This window comes from Neoarius graeffei, chromosome 4 (genome assembly GCF_027579695.1).
Source record: "Neoarius graeffei isolate fNeoGra1 chromosome 4, fNeoGra1.pri, whole genome shotgun sequence".
Classification (NCBI taxonomy): Eukaryota; Metazoa; Chordata; class Actinopteri; order Siluriformes; family Ariidae; genus Neoarius; species Neoarius graeffei.
Genome location: NC_083572.1, coordinates 74,549,339 through 74,572,306, shown reverse-complemented (window position 1 = coordinate 74,572,306; position 22,968 = coordinate 74,549,339). Strand labels below are relative to the sequence as shown.

Here is a 22,968-nt window from a genome sequence, read left to right as displayed (position 1 = left end):
TTTTGTTTCGATTTGACAGAAACAGCTACTTTTATTTTGAACAGATAAGGATTTGTTATTCATGAAGAAGTACTTTTCTTTTGACATCGTTATGAATGCTAAAGCGGAAGTTTGTGTTCTCTTTTCCGTCTTCCGTCGGAAACGATTGCGTGCCAAAATGCTTCCTATAGCCTATATACGTGCACTACGTAGGATGTATAATATGGTCTTTTTCACCCTACCTAGTGCACTAGATGTGAGAGAGGCCGGTATTTAGGATTCAGCCAGGAACCTACAGTCAGCAGAGGCTAAGTTTAACACTACGGAATTAAAAAAAAAAAAAACACACACACACCATATATTTTGTTGCTATTGTGTAAACAGCTAATTAGCTAGTGATGGTAAACACGGCATGGCAGAAAAACAGGACAATGAGGTAAGTATAATGAATATAATGTTTTAGCTGTTATGGCAGTAGCATGCGTTTATAATCCCTGCTCTTTTCTGGCCCATTTATGGAACTTGTTTACTCAGTTGTTTTTCTGTGATTTATCTGGACCCTGACTGGTTGTGTCTAAGAAATCCTGAGGTAATATTTTGCTCTAATTGTTCACGCTTCCATGGACAAGTTCTTAAATGCCTATATATTAAAAAAATGTATGTCTTGTAGTTTTATGGTTGCCACATTAGACTCATACTTCCAGTTTGCAGAATATGACAGCTGACATTAGGAAGTGTTTACTCTGTTTGTTTGTTTGTTTGTTTGTTTATCAGGAGACTCTTCCATCATTAGTTGTTCTGAGGAGACAAAAACAGTGTTGTCATCTGCTTACTGTTTACCTGCCCCTCCCTGATATGGCTCAGTCTGTTCACAACAACAATCATTGATTTTGTATTTCAGTTTGTCTTTCGTCCTAAGCTGCATTGGCCAGCTTTGCAGATGACGCTCTTAGGAACATGGACAATGGTAAACTATATGGAGCTGGCTTCTTGGAAAGCCTTAAATCACACAATTCTGCTGAATAAACTATCTGAAACGTTTTGATTCTTACTTGACGGCAAGGTATCTACGCACCTTTTGTGGTCAAGAACTCTCAGAGCCACTACCATGTAGCCTTGGTGTGCCACAGGGACGTATTCTTGGTCCGCTTCTTTTCATCATCTCCGTCAATGAGCTTCCTGACGTTATTCGACATCCTCAACGCCGATGATACAGTATTGTATTATTTCTCCTCTTCAGCAGCTGACGTTGAAGGAAAGCTTAATGATGAGCTCAGAATGGTTGGTGCATGGTTTAAGGACAATCATTTTAACATTGAATATGTCTAAAGCTATGCCGTTTAGAAGTAAAAGGAAAACTAGTAACATCTCTACCATATCCATTCAAGTACACTCAAAAGAGACCGAGTGTGTGGAGGAATTCAAGTACCTCGGCGTGATCTTTTTAAGTGACATGTCTTGGTCTGCTCACATTGAGAAACAGATCTCCAAAATCAACAAACGTCTTGGTCTACTGAAGCGAATTAAGCATCTTTTACCGAAATTCGCTAGACCGTTGTACTTCAATACCTTAGTTCTACTGCTCTTTGATTATGGTGATGTATGGGGAGACAAAGACAACACCACACTTATGCAGTCACTTCAAATTCTACACAGTAAAGCCACACAAATCATCCCGGATCGCCCTCGACAGTCCTTGGTGTCTGATGCTCGAAAGGAACTTGAGTGGAATGAGCTTAAACAATGCAGACTTTCCCATCAATCAGGGATGAGAGTTTTCCGCTTTTCGGCGGATTTCCACTTTTTCTGAGCGAAAATCGATATTATGCCAAATCCGTTGAGTTTTTTTTTTTTTTTTTTTCATTGAGGGGGGTTGGGGTATGTTCCTTCGTGATACTCAAGCGTACGACAATGTTACATGTTTACATTTTCGCCATCTTTAGTCTCGCTAAGTCTCACGGTAGAATACGTGTTATCTACAATGTAATTGGCCAAAACATCGCTGGCGAGAGCATGACAGCCAATCATAACAGTTCTTACAAAAGTACCCGCATCTGTTCTATTTTATTGAAACTTGCACATGTTCATTGTCGCTGCGCTTCAAAAACACGTTTCTCTTTCGTATCGGCTTTTTTACTCAAAATGCCGAATACAATTGACAAGCGAGACGAAGCAAAGGTACGTGAAATCGATGCTGGTATAAAAAAACAGAGAGAGGACTGACAAGCTTTTGTCTTTGGCCAAAAAGCTGAAGAAGTCGAAATTATTAAATGAAAATGAGAAGTGACTCATCTCATTATCTGTAGCCTCTTTATCCTGTTCTACAGGGTCGCAGGCAAGCTGGAGCCTATCCCAGCTGACTACGGGAGAAAGGCGGGGTACACCCTGGACAAGTCGCCAGGTCATCACAGGGCTGACACATAGACACACAACTATTCACACTCACATTCACACCTACGGTCAATTTAGAGTCACCAGTTAACCTAACCTGCATGTCTTTGGACTGTGGGGGAAACCGGAGCACCCGGAGGAAACCCACGCGGACACGGGGAGAACATGCAAACTCCACACAGAAAGGCCCTCGCCGGCCACGGGGCTCGAACCCGGACCTTCTTGCTGTGAGGCGACAGCGCTAACCACTACACCACCGTGCCACCCCTGAGAAGTGACTGTGAACTATAAATAATTGTATAAAGTGTACATAGACATTATCCCATAAACTTAGCATTCGTTTGATTTAATACATTGAACATGATGGTCAGTAAATCTGAATTAATGCTGACAGTTTTGAAAACTTAAATATTTCAAAAGACTTCGAAATCATATGCAACTAATGAGGACATAGGGTGACTGACCTTTTCTCCCTAAGAAATTTTATTTAATATATGAACATTTTGATAATTAATGAAACTTACGTTTAATGTGAATTTAGTTTGTCATTTTTGTTGATCATAAATTATAACCATACCCTTGAATGTAGAATTTGATTTTATTTTGAATTCAAACAATACTCCTGTTGATTTGAAACATATTTTCATGTAAATGTATAAAAAAGACAACAGATTTTTTTATCTACTCCAGCTCAGATTGCAGGAAAAGTGGTTTGTAAGGCCTTATTTTTCAAAATTTTCCTGGGGGGTATTCCTCCCAGACCCCCGGCTTCGGGCGGCGTCTTGTTTTCTGCTTTTTTGGTGACCACCCACTCTCATCCCTGATCAATGTCTATATATCTTGAAGTGTAAAAACAGTCTATTCTCGTCAGATCTAAAGCCATCAGACTGTACAATTCCTCTCTGGGGGGGGGGGGAGGGGTAACAGGAGGACAGAGGACGGGAAGGAGCAGTAGCCTAGCCCGACAATAAACAAGACTGGACAATGTGCAATACCTCTTCTGTTGGACTTTTTTCCCCCCCCTTCCTCTTCCCTAGATTTTATTCTTATTCTTTTTTATATTTGTATGTGCAGATACCTAATTTAATTTATCTAGAAGTTTTTCTCTATTTCTAGTCTCTGTTTATCCTGTAATGATGCTACTGGAATTTTAATTTCCCTGAGGGAACCTTCCCAAAGGGATCAATAAAGTTCTATCTAATCTAATCTAAAGCTAACTACGATGAATGAGCACGATCATGGTACAAGACATGGACATGATTTTCGCCTACCAGCTGTGAAGACAAATTGGGGAAAACAATTGATTCCATATCACGCCATTAAAGAATGGAACAATCTAAATAGGGTGGCACGGTGGTGTAGTGGTTAGCACGGTCGCCTCACAGCAAGAAGTTTCTGGGTTCGCGGCCGGCGGGGGCCTTTCTGTGTGGAGTTTCTATTTCCTTCAGGTGCTCCGGTTTCCCCCCACAGTGCAAACACATGCGGTTAGGTTAATCTGGGACGGCCTTGGGCTGAGGTGCCCTTGAGCGAGGCACCTAACTCCCAACTGCTCCCTGGGCGCTGTTAGCATGGCTGCCCACTGCTCTGGGTGTGTGTGTGCTCATTGCTCACGTGTGTGTGCATGTGTGTGTTCACTGCTTCAGATGGGTTAAATGCAGAGAGGAATTTCACAAGTGTGTGATGAATAAATTTGTGCTTTCTTTCTTTCTTTCTTTCTTTCTTTCTTTCTTTCTTTCTTTCTTTCTTTCTTTCTTTCTTTCTTTCTAAATGATGAACTTAAACAGTGTTTTAATATTTCTAAATTTGTCAAAATTCTTTCAGTGTATATGATTAGATCTTGCATTTAAATTTTTTACACTTTTTTTTTTAAATTTCACTTCATTTATAATTTTAAACTTTTTGTTTCAACTGACCATTCAAAACTTTTGTCTTAAACCTTCTTTTTTTTTAATGCTGTAACAAGTGTACAGGATCTTCTTGAAAATCACTTTGGTGAAGAAGCATCCTGTTAAAATATCAGTGTAAATTTAAAAAAAGAAAGTTTTTGTTTGCTTTTTAAACCTCTGAGGCAGTTTGTGGAGAGCCTCAGCACTTATGGCCCTTTTCCACTACCCTTTTTCAGCTCACTTCAGCCCGACACGGCTCGCGTTTCGACTACCTCAGAACAGCACGACTCAGCTCGCTTCAGCCCTGCTTAGCACCCAAAACTCGCACCGTTTTGGAGTGGGGCTGAAGCGAGCCAAACCGAGCTGAGTGGGGCTGGGGCCGTGAGCAGACACTCCCCTGTGCACTGATTGGTGAGGAGGAGTGTCCTCACATGCCCACACACGCCCCGCGAGCACGCTGGGATCTGTAAACACCGCAAACCCGGAAGAAGAATAATTACGAATTACGAGAATTTCTGAAGCCTTATGCGCCTCGCCTCATCTATACGCTCTTGCCAGTATCTGTTGCCGTTGTCGGTGACAACAAGCCACAGCACCAAGACCAGCAACACTAACGACTCCATGTCCTCCATGTTTATTGTTTACTATCCGGGTCGTGAGACTACCGCTTAAAAGGTCACTGATGTCACTGTTTGCACCGCCTAACGACATCACGTGACGACCACCCACTTTCGCTAACTCCACCCAATGTGTCCACCCACTTCCAGCCAGCACGGTTCAGCGCAGTTGTAGTCGAAATGCCACTCAGCTCGACTCAGCCCAACTCAGCCGCGTTGGTAGTGGAAAAGCGGCATTAGTTATGACTTACACAGAATTTAATTTAATTCACTAGTTTCAAATGCAAACACACAGAGACAGGTATCTTAACTGCGCAGGCTGATCATCTACATGTCCACACGCATGCAGGTTTTTGCACTTTTACATCTCATTATTATTTTTATGCATGCATGAATATAAACAGCTCTTGCCACAAATCGTACTGGCATGATCTATGACTCTTGCTGCAATGCAGGGCTTGCGTTCATAAACCGTAATGTGGTCAAGGGCAACGTGAGTTTTTCGGGCACCTCGTGAACATCTATCTCTGTGTCTGTGTCCTTCTTGTTTCTGCAGGTGGAGGAGGCTGATCAGGTGTACTTGCTGATGAATGAAAACTACCACATATCACGCAATGTGCGTTTGTCCTGGTTCCTCAGCAGACTCAACCAGGTCATCAGGCCCTCACCTAAATTCGAGCTGGTGTGTGAAATATGTTCTCGGCTGATTTTATTTTATGTTTCTGGGTTCAGAATAAGGGTGCACGGATATAAATACCTCCAACATGATAAACGTTTGACTCCAGTTTTTAGCGATGCCCTGTAACTCTGTGGCATCAGCTCTGTTTGTTTATTCCTTTAGGGAAAGTACTATAATTTTAACAGATGACTCCTTGCCTTTAGCAGTTTAACAGTCGTCACTGTCCTGATCAGTTGGTTGCATTAATTAATTAATTAATTACAGTAATTTGCCACAACTGGAAATTAGATTTTCAGATTTTTTTTCACACCGTGCACCATCAAATAGAGAGATTATCCCACTACTATTTTAAACTCCTTTAAAGTGCATATCACGGGTAAATTCAGGAGCAAGATCAATATAATTCTCCTATTTTATATTAAACTTTGGTCAAATATCTGTCACACTTTGCATTTTGTACAATTTTTTTTTACCTTGCGCAATACCAGAAAAATTCAGTTGAAATCAAGCCATTTGAGGCGAATTGGTCCGCCTCTGAAAAAACTTGGCATTTGGATTTCCCGGCAAACGTTGATTTTCGTGACGTCGTGTGCGGGACGCCTCCTTCTGAATCCTACGTCAGCGCTGGTTTGTTTATGAGAAAACGACCTGGTGGTTTTCTGCAAATTTCTTCAACGTTATCACGTAATTATTAAAATGGTTAACAGATGTATCGTAGGAGGCTGTAGCAACACCAATCTTGATGGGATTAGTACTCATCGTTTTCCAAAAGACCGGACAATGAGAGAGAAATGGGAGCGCTTGGTCTACACAGGCTGTGCACTGAAACCGTGCAAAGCTCTCACAGCCTGCTGGCGCTTCCGCAGGTGACGTCACGAATCTGGCTCCAGACTCCCTTGGGATTTTTCCAGACGCGTTTTGTTATTTTATTTTTTTCTGCTGTAGACAGATGGCCTTGTGCAAAATTACCCTTCTGGATGAGTGTGTAAAGGGACATACTTTCATATTTAAAAAAAAGAAATTGGTCCAGAATATGCACTTTAACCTATTCAGTCTTATCGAATCATGGATTTTTAAAAAGATGCATTCACAATGGCATTCCTGTCATCTGCTAAAAAAAAAAAAAAAAAAAGCAATTGTTTTTCAGTTTAGTGTTTTTTGACAGACAAAAGACAGTAAAACATAAAAATTACACTGATCGCCCAAGTTGAACTTCTTTCTCTGATGTAACCATGTTTCAGCCAATCAGAGGTACCGGGGTGTGGAGTACAAGTATCGGGGGTCGGGGGGGGGCTTTGACCTTCACCCTCAACAAAGACGGAGCAAGTCAGAACCACAGCTCAGTGTGTTTTCAGACAATTGCTAACATGTCCTTGTGAACCTGATGTATCTATCAGCTTTAACTTTTTGCTCTTCGTTTCTGTCTGTCATGTAGTAGTGTTCTCGATTTTATATTTCTAAATTTTCTAAAAGTTTGAAATGATTGTGCTCTCTGTGGTTAGAAACGGGGTCCGTCTGTCCGGTCATGTTTTTGTTTCCGGGCCGTATTTTTAAAACTACTGAAGATATCTTCATGAAACTTTGTGTAAGCAACATGTCAACTGGTGCCTTTTGCTATTTTGGATTTTTGAAAAAAAGTGTTTTTCACATTTTTACATTAAAAAAAATTGATTTTGACTTGGTTTCGAAAAGCAATGTTCGTTTCCGGAGCATATATCCAAAACTATTCATGATACGGATTTGAAACTTGGTCTACATGTTAACAAGGTGATGTAGATGTGCCTTTTCATACTAAGAAATTTGAGAAATTTTTCATGTTTCCATGGAAACAATTTCAGACTTAGTCTCTCACGTTAGTCTTAGGGGTCGGTTTTGTTTCCGGAGCAGAACTTGAAAACTGAGTGTTATGGTCTTGAAAGTTGGTATATGTGCTGATTAAGTTATGTATATGTGCATTTTGATACTAAGAAACGTGAGAAATTTTAATTTTTAGCTCACCTGGACCAAAGGTCCGGTGGGTTTATGCCATGGGCTGCTGAGGTTTCCTGCAGCAGAACTTGAAAAAATGTGACAAATAATATCTTGAAACTTGGTATATAGGGCGGGGGATATAGAAGACTCTGTCTTCTTGTTCGTCCTGTTTCATTCCAAGCTCACTGTGACCACTGAGTGGAGAAAAACCTCATACAGGTGTTCTCAGTACATTCCAGTTTGGTGAAGTTTCCTGGGTTGTTTTTTTGTTTTTTGCAGCTTAAATCAGATAAAGAGCTGGATGTCCTGAGCATCCTCCCGAAAGGATGGCAGCCCGATTCACCTCCTTCCTCACTGCCGTATCTGCTGGTGCCATCCACACGAGTCACCTTCCTGGCCCGCAGATACCGCTTCATCATCGAGCTGGACCTCAGCCCCTCCACCGGGATTGTGGTAAGAGTTGCTTTTAGTCTCCACTGCTTATTTTGGCAGATACTCTAATGGTAGTGTCCACAAGGCACACGCTGATGATAAAGGAAATGTCTCATGACTGGGGGGCCAGGAATAATGAGCGCAGTTTGACCAGAGCTGGATCCAAAATCGCATAATTTTATATCTTGAGTATAAGTAGTGAGTTCCTTCTTGAATATTTAGCAGGATATCATATACTCTCAGTACGCCTGATGGAGAATATGACAAATGTATCGTATGTCATACTTGAAGATGGATCTCACAGACCAAGGGTTCCTGGTTCTTTCCTGAGCTCAGGTTCTTCCATTGTGTCTCTGTTTTTTTTTTTTTTTTCTCTCTCTGGGTTCTCAGGTTTCCTTTCACCTTCCAAAAACAGACTGGTAGTTGAAATGGCTATGATGCGTGAGCTGTAGGTGTGAATGGGGTGTCCTTGTGATGGACTGACTTTCTGCCTTTCACTTATAGGGTAGTCACACTAGAGGCGGAATGAGCCGGAATGCCTTCGGAATGAAAATTCTTCGTATATTCCGGGATATTCGAAGTGCATTCTAAAAATTCTGAGTGCATTCCAAGCATTCGGGCCCATTCTTGTGGCCGGCCCGAATGTTTTTGCTCATGCTCAAAACAATCGAGGTGCATTCGAAGAGGAGAAATATCAAACGGCATTCGAAGTGTATTCCGACTGCATTCTAAATATTCTTATGGCATTCCAACAGCAGTCAAAATATTTTGATCGCATTCGAGGAAAAAATCGAAATGGCAAGCCACTTCAAATCCTGCCAGAATGTCCCGAATGAGCCGGAATGCCGTCGGAATGAAAATTCTTCGTATATTCCGGGATATTCGAAGTACATTCTAAGTATTCGAGCTGCATTCTCTTTGAATTCTTAGACGTTCGAAACATTCGGCTGCTATTCCGGGAGCGTTCTGACTGCATTTGAGGTGAATTCGTACAGCATTCGAGGCACCTTCCGACCAGACTTCGGGTGGTATTCGGGCAGCAATCGAACCGCACTCGTATGGCATTCGAAGTGCATTCTTAATATTCTTCCTGCATTCCAACAGCATTCTAGGTATTCCTACTGTGTTCCAGCTACATTTGAACTGCATTCGAAAGCTAATACACCCGGAATGTGCAAGAATCATTCGAGGCAGGTTCAAAGCGCATTCTAAGTATTCGAACGGCATTTTTACAAGGCTGTAAGAATGTTGGTCAGTTTGAAATTCCCGCCCGAATGTGGCACGAATTTTGAAAAAATTTTCATTCCGGTTGGTTCTGCTTGATTCCTGCTAATTCCGAATAAGTATGAAGGGGGCCTTAGTGTTCCTGGGACTAGCTGGATAAAGCAGTTGCTGATGATAATTCTGCAATGCACCATATATATCAGAATATATACACTCTCTGCCACCTTATTAGGAACACTTGTACACCTGCAGTTCTCTAATCAGCCGATCCCTCGACAGCAGCGCAGTGCATAAAATCACGCAGATATAAATCAAGAGCTTCAGTTAATGTTCACTTCAAACATCAGAACGAGTAAAAATTGTGATCTCAAAGTGTGACTTTCACTGTGGCGTGGGTGTTGGTTTGAGTTTTTCAGAAACTGCTGATCTCCTGTGGTTTTCACACACAGCAGTCTCTAGAGTTTACACAGAACGGTGCGGAAAAGCAAACGCACCGAGTGAGCGACGGTTCTGTGGGTGGAAACGCCTTGTTGATAAAAGAGCTCAGAGGAAAATGGCTAGATTGGTTCAAGCTGCCAGGAAGGGATATAGTAACTCATATAATCACTCTTTACAACCGTGGTGAGCAGAAAAGCATCTCAGCATGCAACAGCAGAAGAACACACTGGGTTCCACTCCTGCCAGCCAAGAACAGGAATCTTAGACTCAAGAACAAGTTCCTATTAAAGTGACCGCTGAGTGTAGGTTTGCTAATGAACTACTAGAAAATTAGTCGTGTTCCATGAAATATTATATTTTTATGTCTTAAACTTTTTACAATTTTATAGATTTAAAAATGATGCAATTCTACCATCAGTGCCACATTCTCAAACATTTGTAATTGTATTGCCAAATAAAACTTTGAAAAATGTGTTAAAAATAATTTTATAACCCGTGTTATTTCAGAAAAGTGTATTATGATAAATGATATCCCAGTACTGATTGTTATATGTATATGCCCATTTAATACGTTGATGCCCGACTATAATTGCCAAGAAAGTGTGAAGCATGGCCCACTGGGTTCTTTCTGCTTTCAGTCAGAGCAGGAGGAGATCAGAAACCCTTCTGGTTTGAACATTGTCGTCCCCCCGTTTTTCTTTTAATTTAGTCACACAGTCTCTTGGAAGAGTGCTGTGCCACCCAGGAGCCTTTGGTTTGAGTTTTCTAAATATCACACACACAGAGAGTGTGCCAGAACACTGCTACAAACTGTTTTAAAAATGGATCTTCCTGTGGGCAACCAACATAACCACACACGACCATGTCATGGCAGATGTTTACTTCTCTATCTGGTTATGTTTCTGCACAGCAACATGGACAGGAAAAAGCAATTTATCAGATTAAAACTATCCATGGTACTGCTAATAATAGAAATAAACTTAAAATTAGGCTAAAATCAGGCTTGTAGTACTCGAGTCCAGGACTCTGACTCGAGTCTGACTTGTGCCCTAATTTTAAGGACTCGTGACTCGACTTGGACTTGAGCACTGATGACTCGGACTTGTGCATTAACTGCATTAGGACTCGTCAAATGGAGACGAGGACTTGGATTTTTTTTCTTTATTTTTTGTAACATGCCATAATAATTTGGCATAAGATATCTATATCTACATTAATTTTGTACTAATTTCATGCAAGAGTGTCACAACTGTGCGCCTTGACGCGTGCATTAGACACTCTGGCGGACTCTCACGTCCACCATAAACGACTTGCACCTGCACAGGATTAAGGCGCAATCGGAGCGCCTATATAAAAACTGTGAAAACACACTTACTTTGCGAAGTATTGAGTTGTGTTGCTGACACGTTACCAAGCCTTATTTCCTTGTTTGGTTTCCTGATCCTGGATTTCCTGTTTCTCGTCTTTGATTCTGCCGAGTCTATGATAGCCTGTTTGTGTCTCATTCGACCTGCAGCCTGTTTTGACCGTTTTATGATTTTGCCTGCCTTTCTGGATTGTTTACCTGTCTTCACTTGTATTAATAAACACCCCTTCTGCACTTACATCTGTCTCCCAACCATCTCTGACAGAATACTTCGCACTGCCTGACAAAGAGAATGCACATTCACCTGTTCATACGTCATGTTCAGGAACAAACTCATGTTAATGGCACTAAAACGGCCACCGTTAAATGGTGTGGTTGGAGTCTTGTACTCTGATCAATAGTGGACTCAATTTTTTTTTAATGACTTGGACTTGACCATTGGGGACTTGAGATTGGACTCAAGGTTTAGTGACTCGACTACAGCACTGGCTAAAATCCAGGCATCTGCATTGGGTGTAGTTTAAACTGAACTACGGTCTGTGACTGCAAGAGCCTACAGTCGATTGTGAGAGCAGTTGAAGACATCATTGGGGTTTCTCTACAGACCAACGTCTCTTACAACAACCCTGTTAGTTATGTTGTGCCATGGTCCTGGAGACACTATTTCTTTCTCTAGCATGCAGAATGAAAAGAGAAATACCATACCCATACCGGATCGGTCAGGGCCCGGGTTAACAACGACCGCCTCCGGTACTGTTGGTCAACAGGGTGCCGGTGGAAAGTGTGCTACTGTTGCGCCAAAATGGAGAAGGAGAAAGAGAGGGGGGAGGCGTGTTAGGAGAGAGCATGAAAGATGGAAGGGAAAGGGCTTAGAATTGAGGGTAGAAACACTGAATGTGGGAACATTGACTGGCAGAGCGAGAGAGTTAGCAGGTATGATGGAAAGAAGGAAGTTGGACATTGTGTGTGCAGGAGACGAGGTGGAAAGGAAGCAAGGCCAAGAACATTGGAGATGGATGCAAGTTGTTTTGTTATGGAGTTGATGGAAAGAGAAATGGTGTTGGTATTGTTTTGAGGGAAGAGTTGGTCAGCAGTGTGACTGATGTGAAGAGGGTGTCAGAGTGATGGGCATGAAGTTGGAGATTCAAGGAGTGGTAATCAATGTTGTGTGTGTGTACGCCCCACAGGTTGGATGTGAGAATGAGTCTTTCTGGGAAAAGATGGATGAAGTAGTAGAAAGTATACCAAGGGAGGAGCGTGTGCTGATAGGAGCAGATTTCAACAGACATGTTGGTGAGGGAAACAGAGGAGATGAGGACGTGATGGGCAGATATGGTGTAAGAGAGAGATGTGGAAGGGCAAATGGTGGTTGAATTTTCAAAGAGGGTGAATTTGGCAATAGTCAATACATACTTCGAGAAGAAAGAGCAGCACAGGGTGACGTTTAAGAGTGGAGGAAGATCTACACAGGTGGACTACATACTCTGCAGAAGGGGTAACCTGAAGGAGATCGGAGACTGTAAAGTGATGGCAGGGGAGAGTGTAGCTAGACAACATCAAGTGGTCATGTGCAGGATGAGCTTGAAAGTGAAAAAGAGGAAGCGTGAAATAGTGGAGCCGAAGATTAAGTGGTGGAAACTAAGAGGTTGAACATCAGAAGGAGTTTAGGGAAGAAATGAGACGAGCATCGAGTGGTCATGGAAGTCTTCCAGAAGATGGGAATACTACTGCTGTACTAGTAAGAGAGGCAGCAAGGAAGGTGCTAGGGTGGTCATCGGGAAGGAAGAAGGAAGACAAGGAGACATGGTGGTGGAACAAAGAAGTGGAGGAAATTATAAAAGAGGCTAGCAAAGAAGAATTGGGACAATCAGAGAGACGAGGAAAGCAGGCGGCTATACAGAGAGACGAGACAGAAGGCAAAAAGAGCGGTAGCAAAGGCGAAAACAGATGCATACCAGGAGTTGTACGAAAGACTGGAGACCAAAGGAGGAGAGAAAGACCTGTACAGACTAGCTAGGCAGAGAAACAGGGAAGCGAGGGATGTACAGCAGGTGAGAGTGATGAAAGGTGTAAATGGAAATGTGCTGACAAACAGTGTATTAAGAAGGTGACAAGAGTACTTTGAGGATTTATTAAATGAGGAGAATCCAAGAGAGAAAAGGTCAGATTCGTTGGAGACGGCAAATCAGGAAGTAGAATTGGTTAGTAAGGATGAGGTGAGGGCAGCCATGAAAAGAATGAAGACTGGGAAAGCAGTCGGACCAGATGGTATCCCGATTGAGGCTTGGAGATGTTTGGGTGAGACGGCTGTGGAGTTCCTAATGAGATTGTTTAATAAGATCCTAGAGAATGAGAAAATGCCAAATGAATGGAGAGTGTGCTAGTCCCAATATACAAGAATAAGGGAGATGTACAGAGCTGCAGTAATTACAGAGGAATAAAATTGATGAGCCACACCATGAAGCTATGGGAAAGGGTATTGGAGGCGAGATTGAGGAGAGAGGTAGCAATCTGTGAACAGCAGTATGGGTTTATGCCAAGGAAGAGCATGTCGGATGCAATTTTTGTGTTAAGAATGTTAACGGAGAAGTACAGAGAAGGCCAGAGAAAGCTACATTGTGTGTTTGTAGATCTGGAGAAGGCATACGATAGAGTGCCAAGAGATGAGTTATGGTATTGTATGAGAAAGAGTGGAGTGAATGAGAAGTATATCAGAGTGGTGCAAGACATGTATGAGAAGAGTGAAACAGCAGTGAGGTGTGCAGTTGGAACAACTGAATGTTTCAAGGTGAAGGTGGGACTTCATCAAGGATCTGCTTTGAGTCCTTTCTTGTTTGCCATAGTGATGGATAGCTTGACGGACGAAGTGAGGCAAGAGTCACCATGGAACATTATGTTTGCGGATGATATTGTGATATGTGGTGAAAGTAGAAAGGAGGTTGAGTTGGGTTTGGAGAGGTATGCATTGGAATGAAGAGGAATGAAGGTGAGCAGTAGCAAAACAGAATACATGTGCATCAATGAGAATGGGGATGAGAGGGGTTCCGGTGACGTCATCACAGCAAATGGCTGCTTGAGATAACAGCTCCTCCAAGAATTTAGCTATTTCGCCTCAAAAAGTAGTCAAATACCATTTGACTTTTAATAATACATGATCAAAATGTTGGGGGTGAGACAAAAAACAAGGGAACAGTTTGGAAAAAAAGCTACTGGACAGACTAGTGCAGTTGGTGGAGATAATGCTAGTTCACCTCGTGATGATGCTAGCTTAAACCAAGTCACGGCAGCTAGCCTGACAAAAGTACTAGAGGAGATTCGGGAATTTCGCAAAGATTTGAAGGAACAATTTAATGACCTCAAAGTTGAACTCACTAAAGTGGACCAAAAAGTTGAGGAGGTGGAAAATCGAATTGGTGTAGTAGAAGACCGCACTCAGAATGTGGAGCAAGTGTTAGGAAAACTGATAAAAGAAGTGACTCAACTCGAAAATAAAATACTCGACCAAGAAGGTAGATCCAGACGAAAGAATATACGAATATACAATGTCCCAGAAGACGCAGAGGGATCATCAATGATGGACTTTGTGGAAAAGCTGTTGCATGATAAACTGGAAATACCTGAAACAACGAATATCGACATTGAGAGAGCACACAGAGCACTTGTGCCTAAACCTACTGGAGATAAGGAAGACAAGCCACGGTCAATAGTGATCAGATTTCTCTGATACAAAACTAAAGAAGAAATCCTACGCAAAGCGTGGGGGAAGAAAAAAGTGTTCTTAGACGATGAGACACAAATATTTTTTGACAATGACTATCCCCCAGTTGTTTTACAGAAGCGAAAGGAATATGCTGAAGCAAAACGAGTCTTGAAACAAAATGGTATTCGCTTCCAAACTCCTTTTCCAGCCAAACTGCGAGTGTACTACGAGAATGGTAGAGCCGTGTCCCAATCAGCAGAGGAAGCAACGACAGATATGAAGAACAGAGGACTCCCCATCAACGCGATTAAGGTTACACCAAAGGAGGATCTAATCGTGCAGCTGTCACACACTGCATGGGAGAGAGTAGAGTCCCGTGGACTGAGAGGGGAGGATGCAGAGCAAGAATGAGTTCTGCGAGTTAACAGGGACATTCCCCCCCACCATCCCCGCTACGGGTAGGCTACCTATATGGTTAAAAGATGTTTGTGAAAATATTTAACGTCCCAAATCTTAACCCTTTGGTGACTGACCCCTTGAACATGGTTCCTCCAGGAACGATGACGTTTCAGTCGTCAAGACAACGGAAAAACTAAAATACAAGAGCATTTTGTTTTGTGCACAAGAGCATTGTGACGCATCTTTCTGTTTTTGTATTTTAGTTCTTCTGTTGTCTTGACAACTGAAAAGTCATAGTTCCTGGAGGAACCATTTTCAAGGGGTCAGTCACCAAAGGGTTAATGTCTCAAAAAAAATTTCTTATTTATGTTTGAGACAATTTTCTTCCCTGACAAATACAAATTAACGTAGGCTACAATGGAGGAGTTAGTCCTTAAGTTAGCCTTAGTACTTGGATGGATAGAGACACTTTTTCTTTCCCCTTTGGGAAATCCTAGTGGAGGCCCTCAACCTATTGAGAGGCTTTCCTCTGGAGCTAATTCTAGCTTAATTAAGGGTCATTTAAGGACCTCAGCCTTGGAATCACTGTTAGTTTGTTTCTTGTTTTATTGTGTGAAAATGTTATTGACTGTTCTCTCAGGGAGTCTCGTCTCGTCGTCTTCCGCTTTATCCGGGGCCGGGTCGCGGAGGCAGCAGTCTGAGCATGGAAGCCCAAACTTCCCTTTCGCCAGACACCTCGGCCAGATCCTCGGGAAGAACACCCAGGCGTTCCCAGGCCAGCCGAGAGACATAGTCCCTCCAGCGTGTCCTGGGTCTTCCCCGGGGCCTCCTCCCAGGGGGACATGCCTGGAACACCTCCCCAGGGAGGCATCCAGGAGGCATCCGAAATAGATGCCTGAGCCACCTCAGCTGATTCCTCTCGATGTGGAGGAGCAGCGGCTCTACTCCGAGCTCCTCCCGAGTGACTCTGTTTCTCACCCTATCGCTAAGGGAGCGCTCAGCCACCCTGCGAAGGAAACTCATTTCGACTGCTTGTATCCGCGATCTTGTTCTTTCAGTCATTACCCAAAGCTCATGACCATAGGTGAGAGTCGGAACTTAGATCGACCAGTAAATCGAGAGCTTCGCCTTTTGGCTCAGCTCCTTCACCACGACGGACCGGTAAAGCGACCGCATCACTGTGGAGGCTGCACCGATCCGTCTGTTGATCTCACACTCCATCCTTCCCTCACTCCTTAAACTCCTCCACTTGAGGCAGGACTTCTCCACCAACCTGGAGAGGGCAAGCCACCCTTTTCTAGTCGAGAACCATGGCTTTGGACTTGGAGGTGCTGATTCTCATCCCAGCCGCTTCACACTCGACTGCAAACCACCCCAGTGCATGCTGAAGGTCCTGGTTTGAAGAAGCCAACAGGACATCATCATCTGCCAAAAGCAGAGATGAAATCCTGTGGTTCCCAAACAGGATTCCTTCCGGAGGGCGGCACAGTGGTGTAGTGGTTAGCGCTGTTGCCTCACAGCAAGAAGGTCCGGGTTCGAGCCTCGTGGCCGGCGAGGGCCTTTCTGTGTGGAGTTTGCATGTTCTCCCTGTGTCCCCGTGGGTTTCCTCTGGGTGCTCTGGTTTCCCCCACAGTCCAAAGACATGCAGGTTAGGTTAACTGGTGACTCTAAATTGACCGTAGGTGTGAATGTGAGTGTGCATGGTTGTCTGTGTCTATGAGTCAGCCTTGTGATGACCTGGCGACTTGTCCAGGGTGTACCCCGCCTTTCGCCCGTAGTCAGCTGGGATAGGCTCCAGCTTGCCTGCGACCCTGTAGAACAGGATAAAGCGGCTACAGATGATGAGATGAGATGAGAGTCCTTCCGGCCCCTGGCTGTGCCTAGAAATTCTGTCCATAAATTCTCCCCCTCCTGAGGCGCTGGACGGTTTGCCAGAATTTCTTCGAGGCCGACCAATAGTCCTTCTCCATAGCCTCCCTGAACTCCTCCCAGTTCCGAGTTTTTGCCTCCGCAACTGCCCGAGCTGCGGCACGCCTGGCCTGCCGATACCCGTCAGCTGCCTCAGGAGTCCCGGAGGTCAACATGGCCTGATAGGACTCCTCCTTCAGCTTGACGGTATCCCTTACTTCTGGTGTCCACCACTGGGTTTTGGGATTGCCACCACGACAGGCACCGGAGACCTTGCGGCCACAGCTCCGAACAGCTGCGTCTACAATGGAGGTAGAGAACATGGTCCACTCAGACTCAATGTCCCCCGCCTTCCTCGGAAGCTGGGAAAAGCTCTCCCGGATGTGGGAGTTAAAGACACCCCCCCCCGATAGAGTGCTCGGCCAGATGTTCCCAGCAGACCCTCACCATACGTTTGGGCCTGCCAGGTCTGTCCGGCTTCCTCCTCCGCCAGCGGATCCAACTCACCACCAGGTGGTGATCAGTTGACAGCTCAGCCCCTCTCTTCACCCAAGTGTCCAAGACATAGGGCCGGAGATCAGATGAAATGACAACAAGGTCTATCATTGACCTCTGACCTAAGGTGTCCTGGTGCCACGTGCACTTATGGACACCCCTATGCTCGAACATAGTGTTCGTTATGGACAAACCGTGACTAGCACAGAAGTCCAATAACAAAACACCACTCGGGTTCAGATCGGGGAGGCCGTTCCTCCCAACCATGCCCCTCCAGGTGTCACTGTCGTCGCCCACGTGAGCATTGAAGTCCCCCAGTAGCACAATGGAGTCCCCAGTCTGAGCACCCCTCAGTACCTCTCCCAGGGACTCCAAGAAGGCTGGATACTCTATACTGCTATTCGGCCCGTAGGCACAAACAACAGCAAGAGCCCTCTCCCCAATCCGAAGGCGCAGAGAGGCGACCCTCTCGTTCACTGGGGTAAACTCCAACACATGGCGGCTGAGCTGGGGAGCTATAAGCAAGCCCACACCAGCCCGCCGCCGCTCACCATGGGTGACTCCAGAGAAGTGGAGAGTCCAGCCCCTCTTGTGGAGCTGGGTTCCAGAGCCCAAGCTGTGCGTGGAGGTGAGCCCGACTATTTCTTGCCGACTATTTCCTCTCAACCTCCCGCACAAGCTCAGGCTCTTTGCCCCCCAGCGAAGTGACATTCCATGTCCCAACAGCTAGCCGCTGTGTTCGGGGATCAGGTCGTCGAGGCCCCTGCCTTCGACTGCCGCCCAATCCACACTGCACCGGCCCCCTACGGCTACCTCTGTGGGTGGTGAACCTACAGGAGGTCGGGCCCACGTCACCTCTTCGGGCTGAGCCCGGCCGGGCCCCATGGGCAAAGGCCTGGCCACCAAGCGCTCGCATACGAGCCTCAACCCCGGGCCTGGCTCCAGGGTGGGGCCCCGGCTGCGCCATACTGGGCAACGTCACGGTCCTTGATTGATTCTCCATAAGGGTTTTGGTGAACTGCTCTTGGTCTGGCCTGTCACCTAGGACCTGTCTGCCTTGGGAGACCCTGACAGGGGCGTAATGTCCCCGACAACATAGCTCCTAGGATCATTCAAGCATACAAACCCCTCCACGCTCTCAGGGAGTATATCACTTAAATTTTGTTTCAACATAAGGATGCATATACATGACCTATGGCCAGGGACAAAGTTAAAATAATTTCTTATAACATTAATGGGCTGTTAAACCCAATTAAGTGCTCCAAAATTCTTTCTAAAAGGGAAAGGGCACATATGGTATACTTACAGGAAACCCACCTAAATGATGAACATGGAAAACTAAAAAGAATGGGCTTTAACAACATATTTTTTTCATCATATAAACCAGGACATAGAAGAGGAGTGGTGATTTCTTATTTCTAAGCAGGTCAATTTTGAAAAGATGTCTGAAATAAAAGATGAGGATGGCAGGTATGTCTTAGTTAAGGGAAATGTAGATGGAAATATAATAACTTGACTAAATATATATGCACCTCCAGGAAGTGATATATTTCTTTCTTTCAAAAGATAACTAATATTATGATAACAGAAACAGAAGGCCTGCTGATATGTGGGGGGGATCTTAATATTCATTTACAACCAAAACTTGATTCTTCAAATGGAAAAACATGAAACAAAGTCCCTATATAGAAAAGTCAACACACTTTTCAAAGATGTGGGACTAATTGACATCTGGAGAGAGCTGTTCCCGCAAAGAAGAGAATAACCATTACTCTGCCCCTCATTCCAATACTTGCATGGAAGTTGAAGAAAAAAATAGCTGAAAATACAGTTCATAGAATACAAGATCCAAGAACAAAGGAGATTAAAAACAGACTAAATGAGATTCATGAAGCATTTGAGACATTTTACAAAGGCTTATATACAAGAGTCCCAGGAGGAAGTGTGGCTCAGACTGACACCTTCCTGAACTCTTTGCAATTACCCACTCTAACAGATCAGAACCAAAAGTTGATGGCTGAAATAACAGAGAGTGAACTGCTAGCAGCAATTGGTAGGCTCAAAGTAGGCAAATCTCCAGGTTCGGACGGCTATATAGCAGAGTGGTACAAGGAGTTTAAAAATGAGTTAGTGCCGGTCATACTCCCTGCGCTAAACTGGGCCTTGAAAAAAAGCACAAATACCTCCTAGCTGGAATGAGGCAATTATTTCAGCCATTCCAAAAGAGGGCAAGGATAGAACAGAATGTGCGTCATATAGACCGATTATCTGTATTAAATTTAGACTATAAGATGTTCACTTCCATTATGGCAAGACGTTTTGAAAAACTTATGACCATACTGGTCCACAGTGATCAGACAGGTTTTATACATCAACGTCAAACGCAAGATAACATACGACGAACTTTACATATTATGAATCAAATTCAGAAAACCAAAATGGAGGCACTAGTAGTTAGTGTAGACGGTGAGAAAGCTTTTGACTCAGTCAATTGGGCTTTTCTCTATAGACCCTTCCCACTGACGTCACCGGAAACCGGAAGTAAACAGACCCTGCGCCATATTGGAAGACCAACAAACTCGTGATTAGGGGGAAATAACGGCAGCGCGCGGAATTTAAACCCACGAGGCACTTGATTCATCATAAACCTACAATGATAAACTTTTGTGCTGTGTTAGGGTGTTCCAACAAAGCTGATGGGAAAGGTGAAAAGAAGTCGTTCTTCAGAATACCAGCTGTGATTGAGACACAAGGGGAGCAAACTAAGGAGCTTTCTGCCAGGAGACACAGAATAAGTGCATTACTGAGTGTCTGTGAGCAAAGGAGAGCCTGAACGTTGCAACCTCCCTATTGGCTGTTTATTGGCTGTTTGTAAAAATGTATCAATTGTTGCCCTTCATCGCGGACTTGAGAGACGAGACCTGACGAGTTAGTTCGTTGGTAGCAGAACAAAATGTCTGGACACACATCGGGTTTTCAGAAAAGGAAAGAAAATAAACACAGGGTCGAAAATACAAAAAAGGAGGCAGAAAATGCAAAACGAGTTTTAAGGTAGGACAAATGGTTACTTTTCTGAGGCAGCCCGCCGTGGCTGCAGGCTTTCAGTTGTCATTGAATGGTTACTTTTCTGAGGCAGCCCGCCGTGGCTACAGGCTTTCAGTTGTGTCATTGAATGGTTACTTTTCTGAGGCAGCCCGCCGTGGCTGCCTGCAGGCTTATTTATTATAGCCCATTTAGTTAAAATAGTTGATCTAAAATGTTTATAGTTATGTGATGGTTGTCCTCAGTGTTCGAACTATGCCGATATTTTCGGGGGGTCCCTTTTTTCCCCTGGGGGGTGCTTGCGCTTGTCTCGGAGCGCGGATCTCCAAACACATGAGAAGCCTATCTTACGCACATATCACGCGGACTCCACACACGCATCGCGTCTGAAGTCATTGGCATGTTCAAAAAACAACCTCGCGTCAACAATGATACCACACGCAAGAAAAAAAAACAGTCAGGCTACTCAACAACCAACCTGGCAGCAGCAGTTGTCGTCATATCGGTTTATTTTATCTTTGATGTAAACACAACACTTCGGATATGCAAATGCTTCCCGTTACACACGATTGCTATGTCAATAAACATCATTTTGCCAATATTTTAGAGACCCCACCCCCAACATTTCCCAAATCATGTTTTCAAGGGATCTCATGTCTGTTTCAGGGGATCTCGGATCCCCCGAGTACCCCCATAGTTCGAACACTGGCTGTCCTGATTTAGACTGGTGGTGTTTTTTTTGTTTTTTTTTGGGGGGTTGCGCGATGTTGCACCCGGGTCCAGATTAGGGCAGAACCGGCCCTGGCTACACTTCAGGTATAGTTTGTTTTATGTATGTATGTACTTGCATAGATGTGTACTTGGTCTTCCAATATGGTGACTACCGAAATATCGCAGCACGGTGACGTCATGCGGGATCCTTCTATAGAGTCCTACATAGATTTGGTTTCCATGACAGGGTTATTAAAACTATACAAGCACTATATAATAACCCTACAGCAAGGGTCAAGGTTAATGGTTACTTATCAAATAGGTTTACCCTGGAAAGGGGATCAAGACAAGGCTGTGCTTGGTCACCACTATTATTCGCACTTTCCCTAGAACCACTTGCCCAATATATTACGCAAAGTAAAGAAATCAAGGGAATCCACCTTGCAGAAAGAAAGCATAAGCTGGCATGTTATGCAGATGATGTGCTTGTTTATCTCAGTCAGCCAACACATTCTCTGCCCCAGTTGATGCTGGCACTTAAGAAATATGGGGAATTATCAGGATATAAGGTTAATGTGGGTAAAACCCAAGTGTTAACCTATAATTATGTCCCACCATTGGAAGTAGAGAGCAAATACCAGTGGTCATGGCAAACGAAATGCTTAAAATACCTGGGCGTTACTATTCCAAAAGATCTCTCAAAATTATCTGAACACAATTACCTACCTATATGTAAAAAGATTAAAGAAGCTATTACAAGATGGAACCTCATTCCTTTCCTTGGTTTCAGCTCCAGAGTACAATCTATTAAAATGAACATATTACCAAGGTTGCAATATTTATTTCAGACCCTACCAGTAGAAGTTTCCCAAGGTCAGTTTAATGAATGGGATAAGCTGCTGTCTAGATACATATGGCAAGGCAAGAGACCAAGGGTCCGTCTCAAAACATTGCAGCTTGTGAAGGAGAAGGGAGGATGGGGCTTACCATCCCTCAAAGAATACTACCTTGCCGCTCAGACAAGACCTATACTATGTTGGTGTAATCCATCTTACATTGCACAGTGGAAAGATATTGAAGAAAGCTTATTTCCGATTCCTATACAAGCAATTGTAGCTGACTCAAAATTACAACACTACATAACCAGTACAGATAATCCATGGGTCAAACTCACCCTAAAAGTGTGGAAAAATATTGTGAAAGAATATAAATTGGAAGGAGATCTTCTTCCTCTTAAATGGTGTGCATCACGGGCGATTGCTCTAAGACAACGAGGGAGGCTCAGCCTCCTCTAAAAATGACGAACATCGTGTAGGATGAGTTGCGCTAGGCTTATGTTATAGCCGACCTTATAATATTGCTATTTCAGATCCAGAATCATAGAAATATATGTGCTCAACCCACTACAGTGCGAAATCATTCCCTTATAACTTTCCCCAGTTCGCCTAATGTGTGCGTGAGTTTTTCCCCCTCGTGACAGCGCGATGCAGCGCATCCTCAGTGGATTGGGAGCTATGTGCTTGTCAATCTCAAAATGCAAGACGATTATTGGACAAATACTGCGAAAACGCCCGCCCCACGGAGTCTCACGGACTCCCAGCCTCAGTGGACTTCAATGGCATTTGGGAGCTCTGCGCTTTTCAATCTCAAAATGCAAGACGATTATTGGACAAATACTGCGAAAATGCCCGCCCACGGACTCCCAGCCTCACAGTGGGAGGGACATGGCA

At 44.0% G+C, this 22,968-nt stretch overlaps 1 protein-coding gene across 13 annotated transcripts in view; it reads left to right on the top strand.

Annotated features, from left to right (window-relative positions):
* The first annotated feature begins 207 nt into the window (after positions 1-207).
* Positions 208-22,968, top strand: part of szt2 (SZT2 subunit of KICSTOR complex) — a 290,455-nt gene continuing 267,694 nt past the window's right edge. For 10 of the 13 annotated variants that reach the window (XM_060919698.1, XM_060919695.1, XM_060919703.1 and 7 more), the window contains exons 1-3: positions 208-415; positions 5,430-5,555; positions 7,803-7,976. In XM_060919698.1, the coding sequence (XP_060775681.1) occupies positions 392-415; positions 5,430-5,555; positions 7,803-7,976 (324 nt within the window). In that variant the 5' untranslated portion in view covers positions 208-391. The remainder of the gene's footprint in view (positions 416-5,429; positions 5,556-7,802; positions 7,977-22,968) is intronic. The other 3 variants (XM_060919702.1, XM_060919704.1, XM_060919699.1) reach the window with 1 other exon arrangement.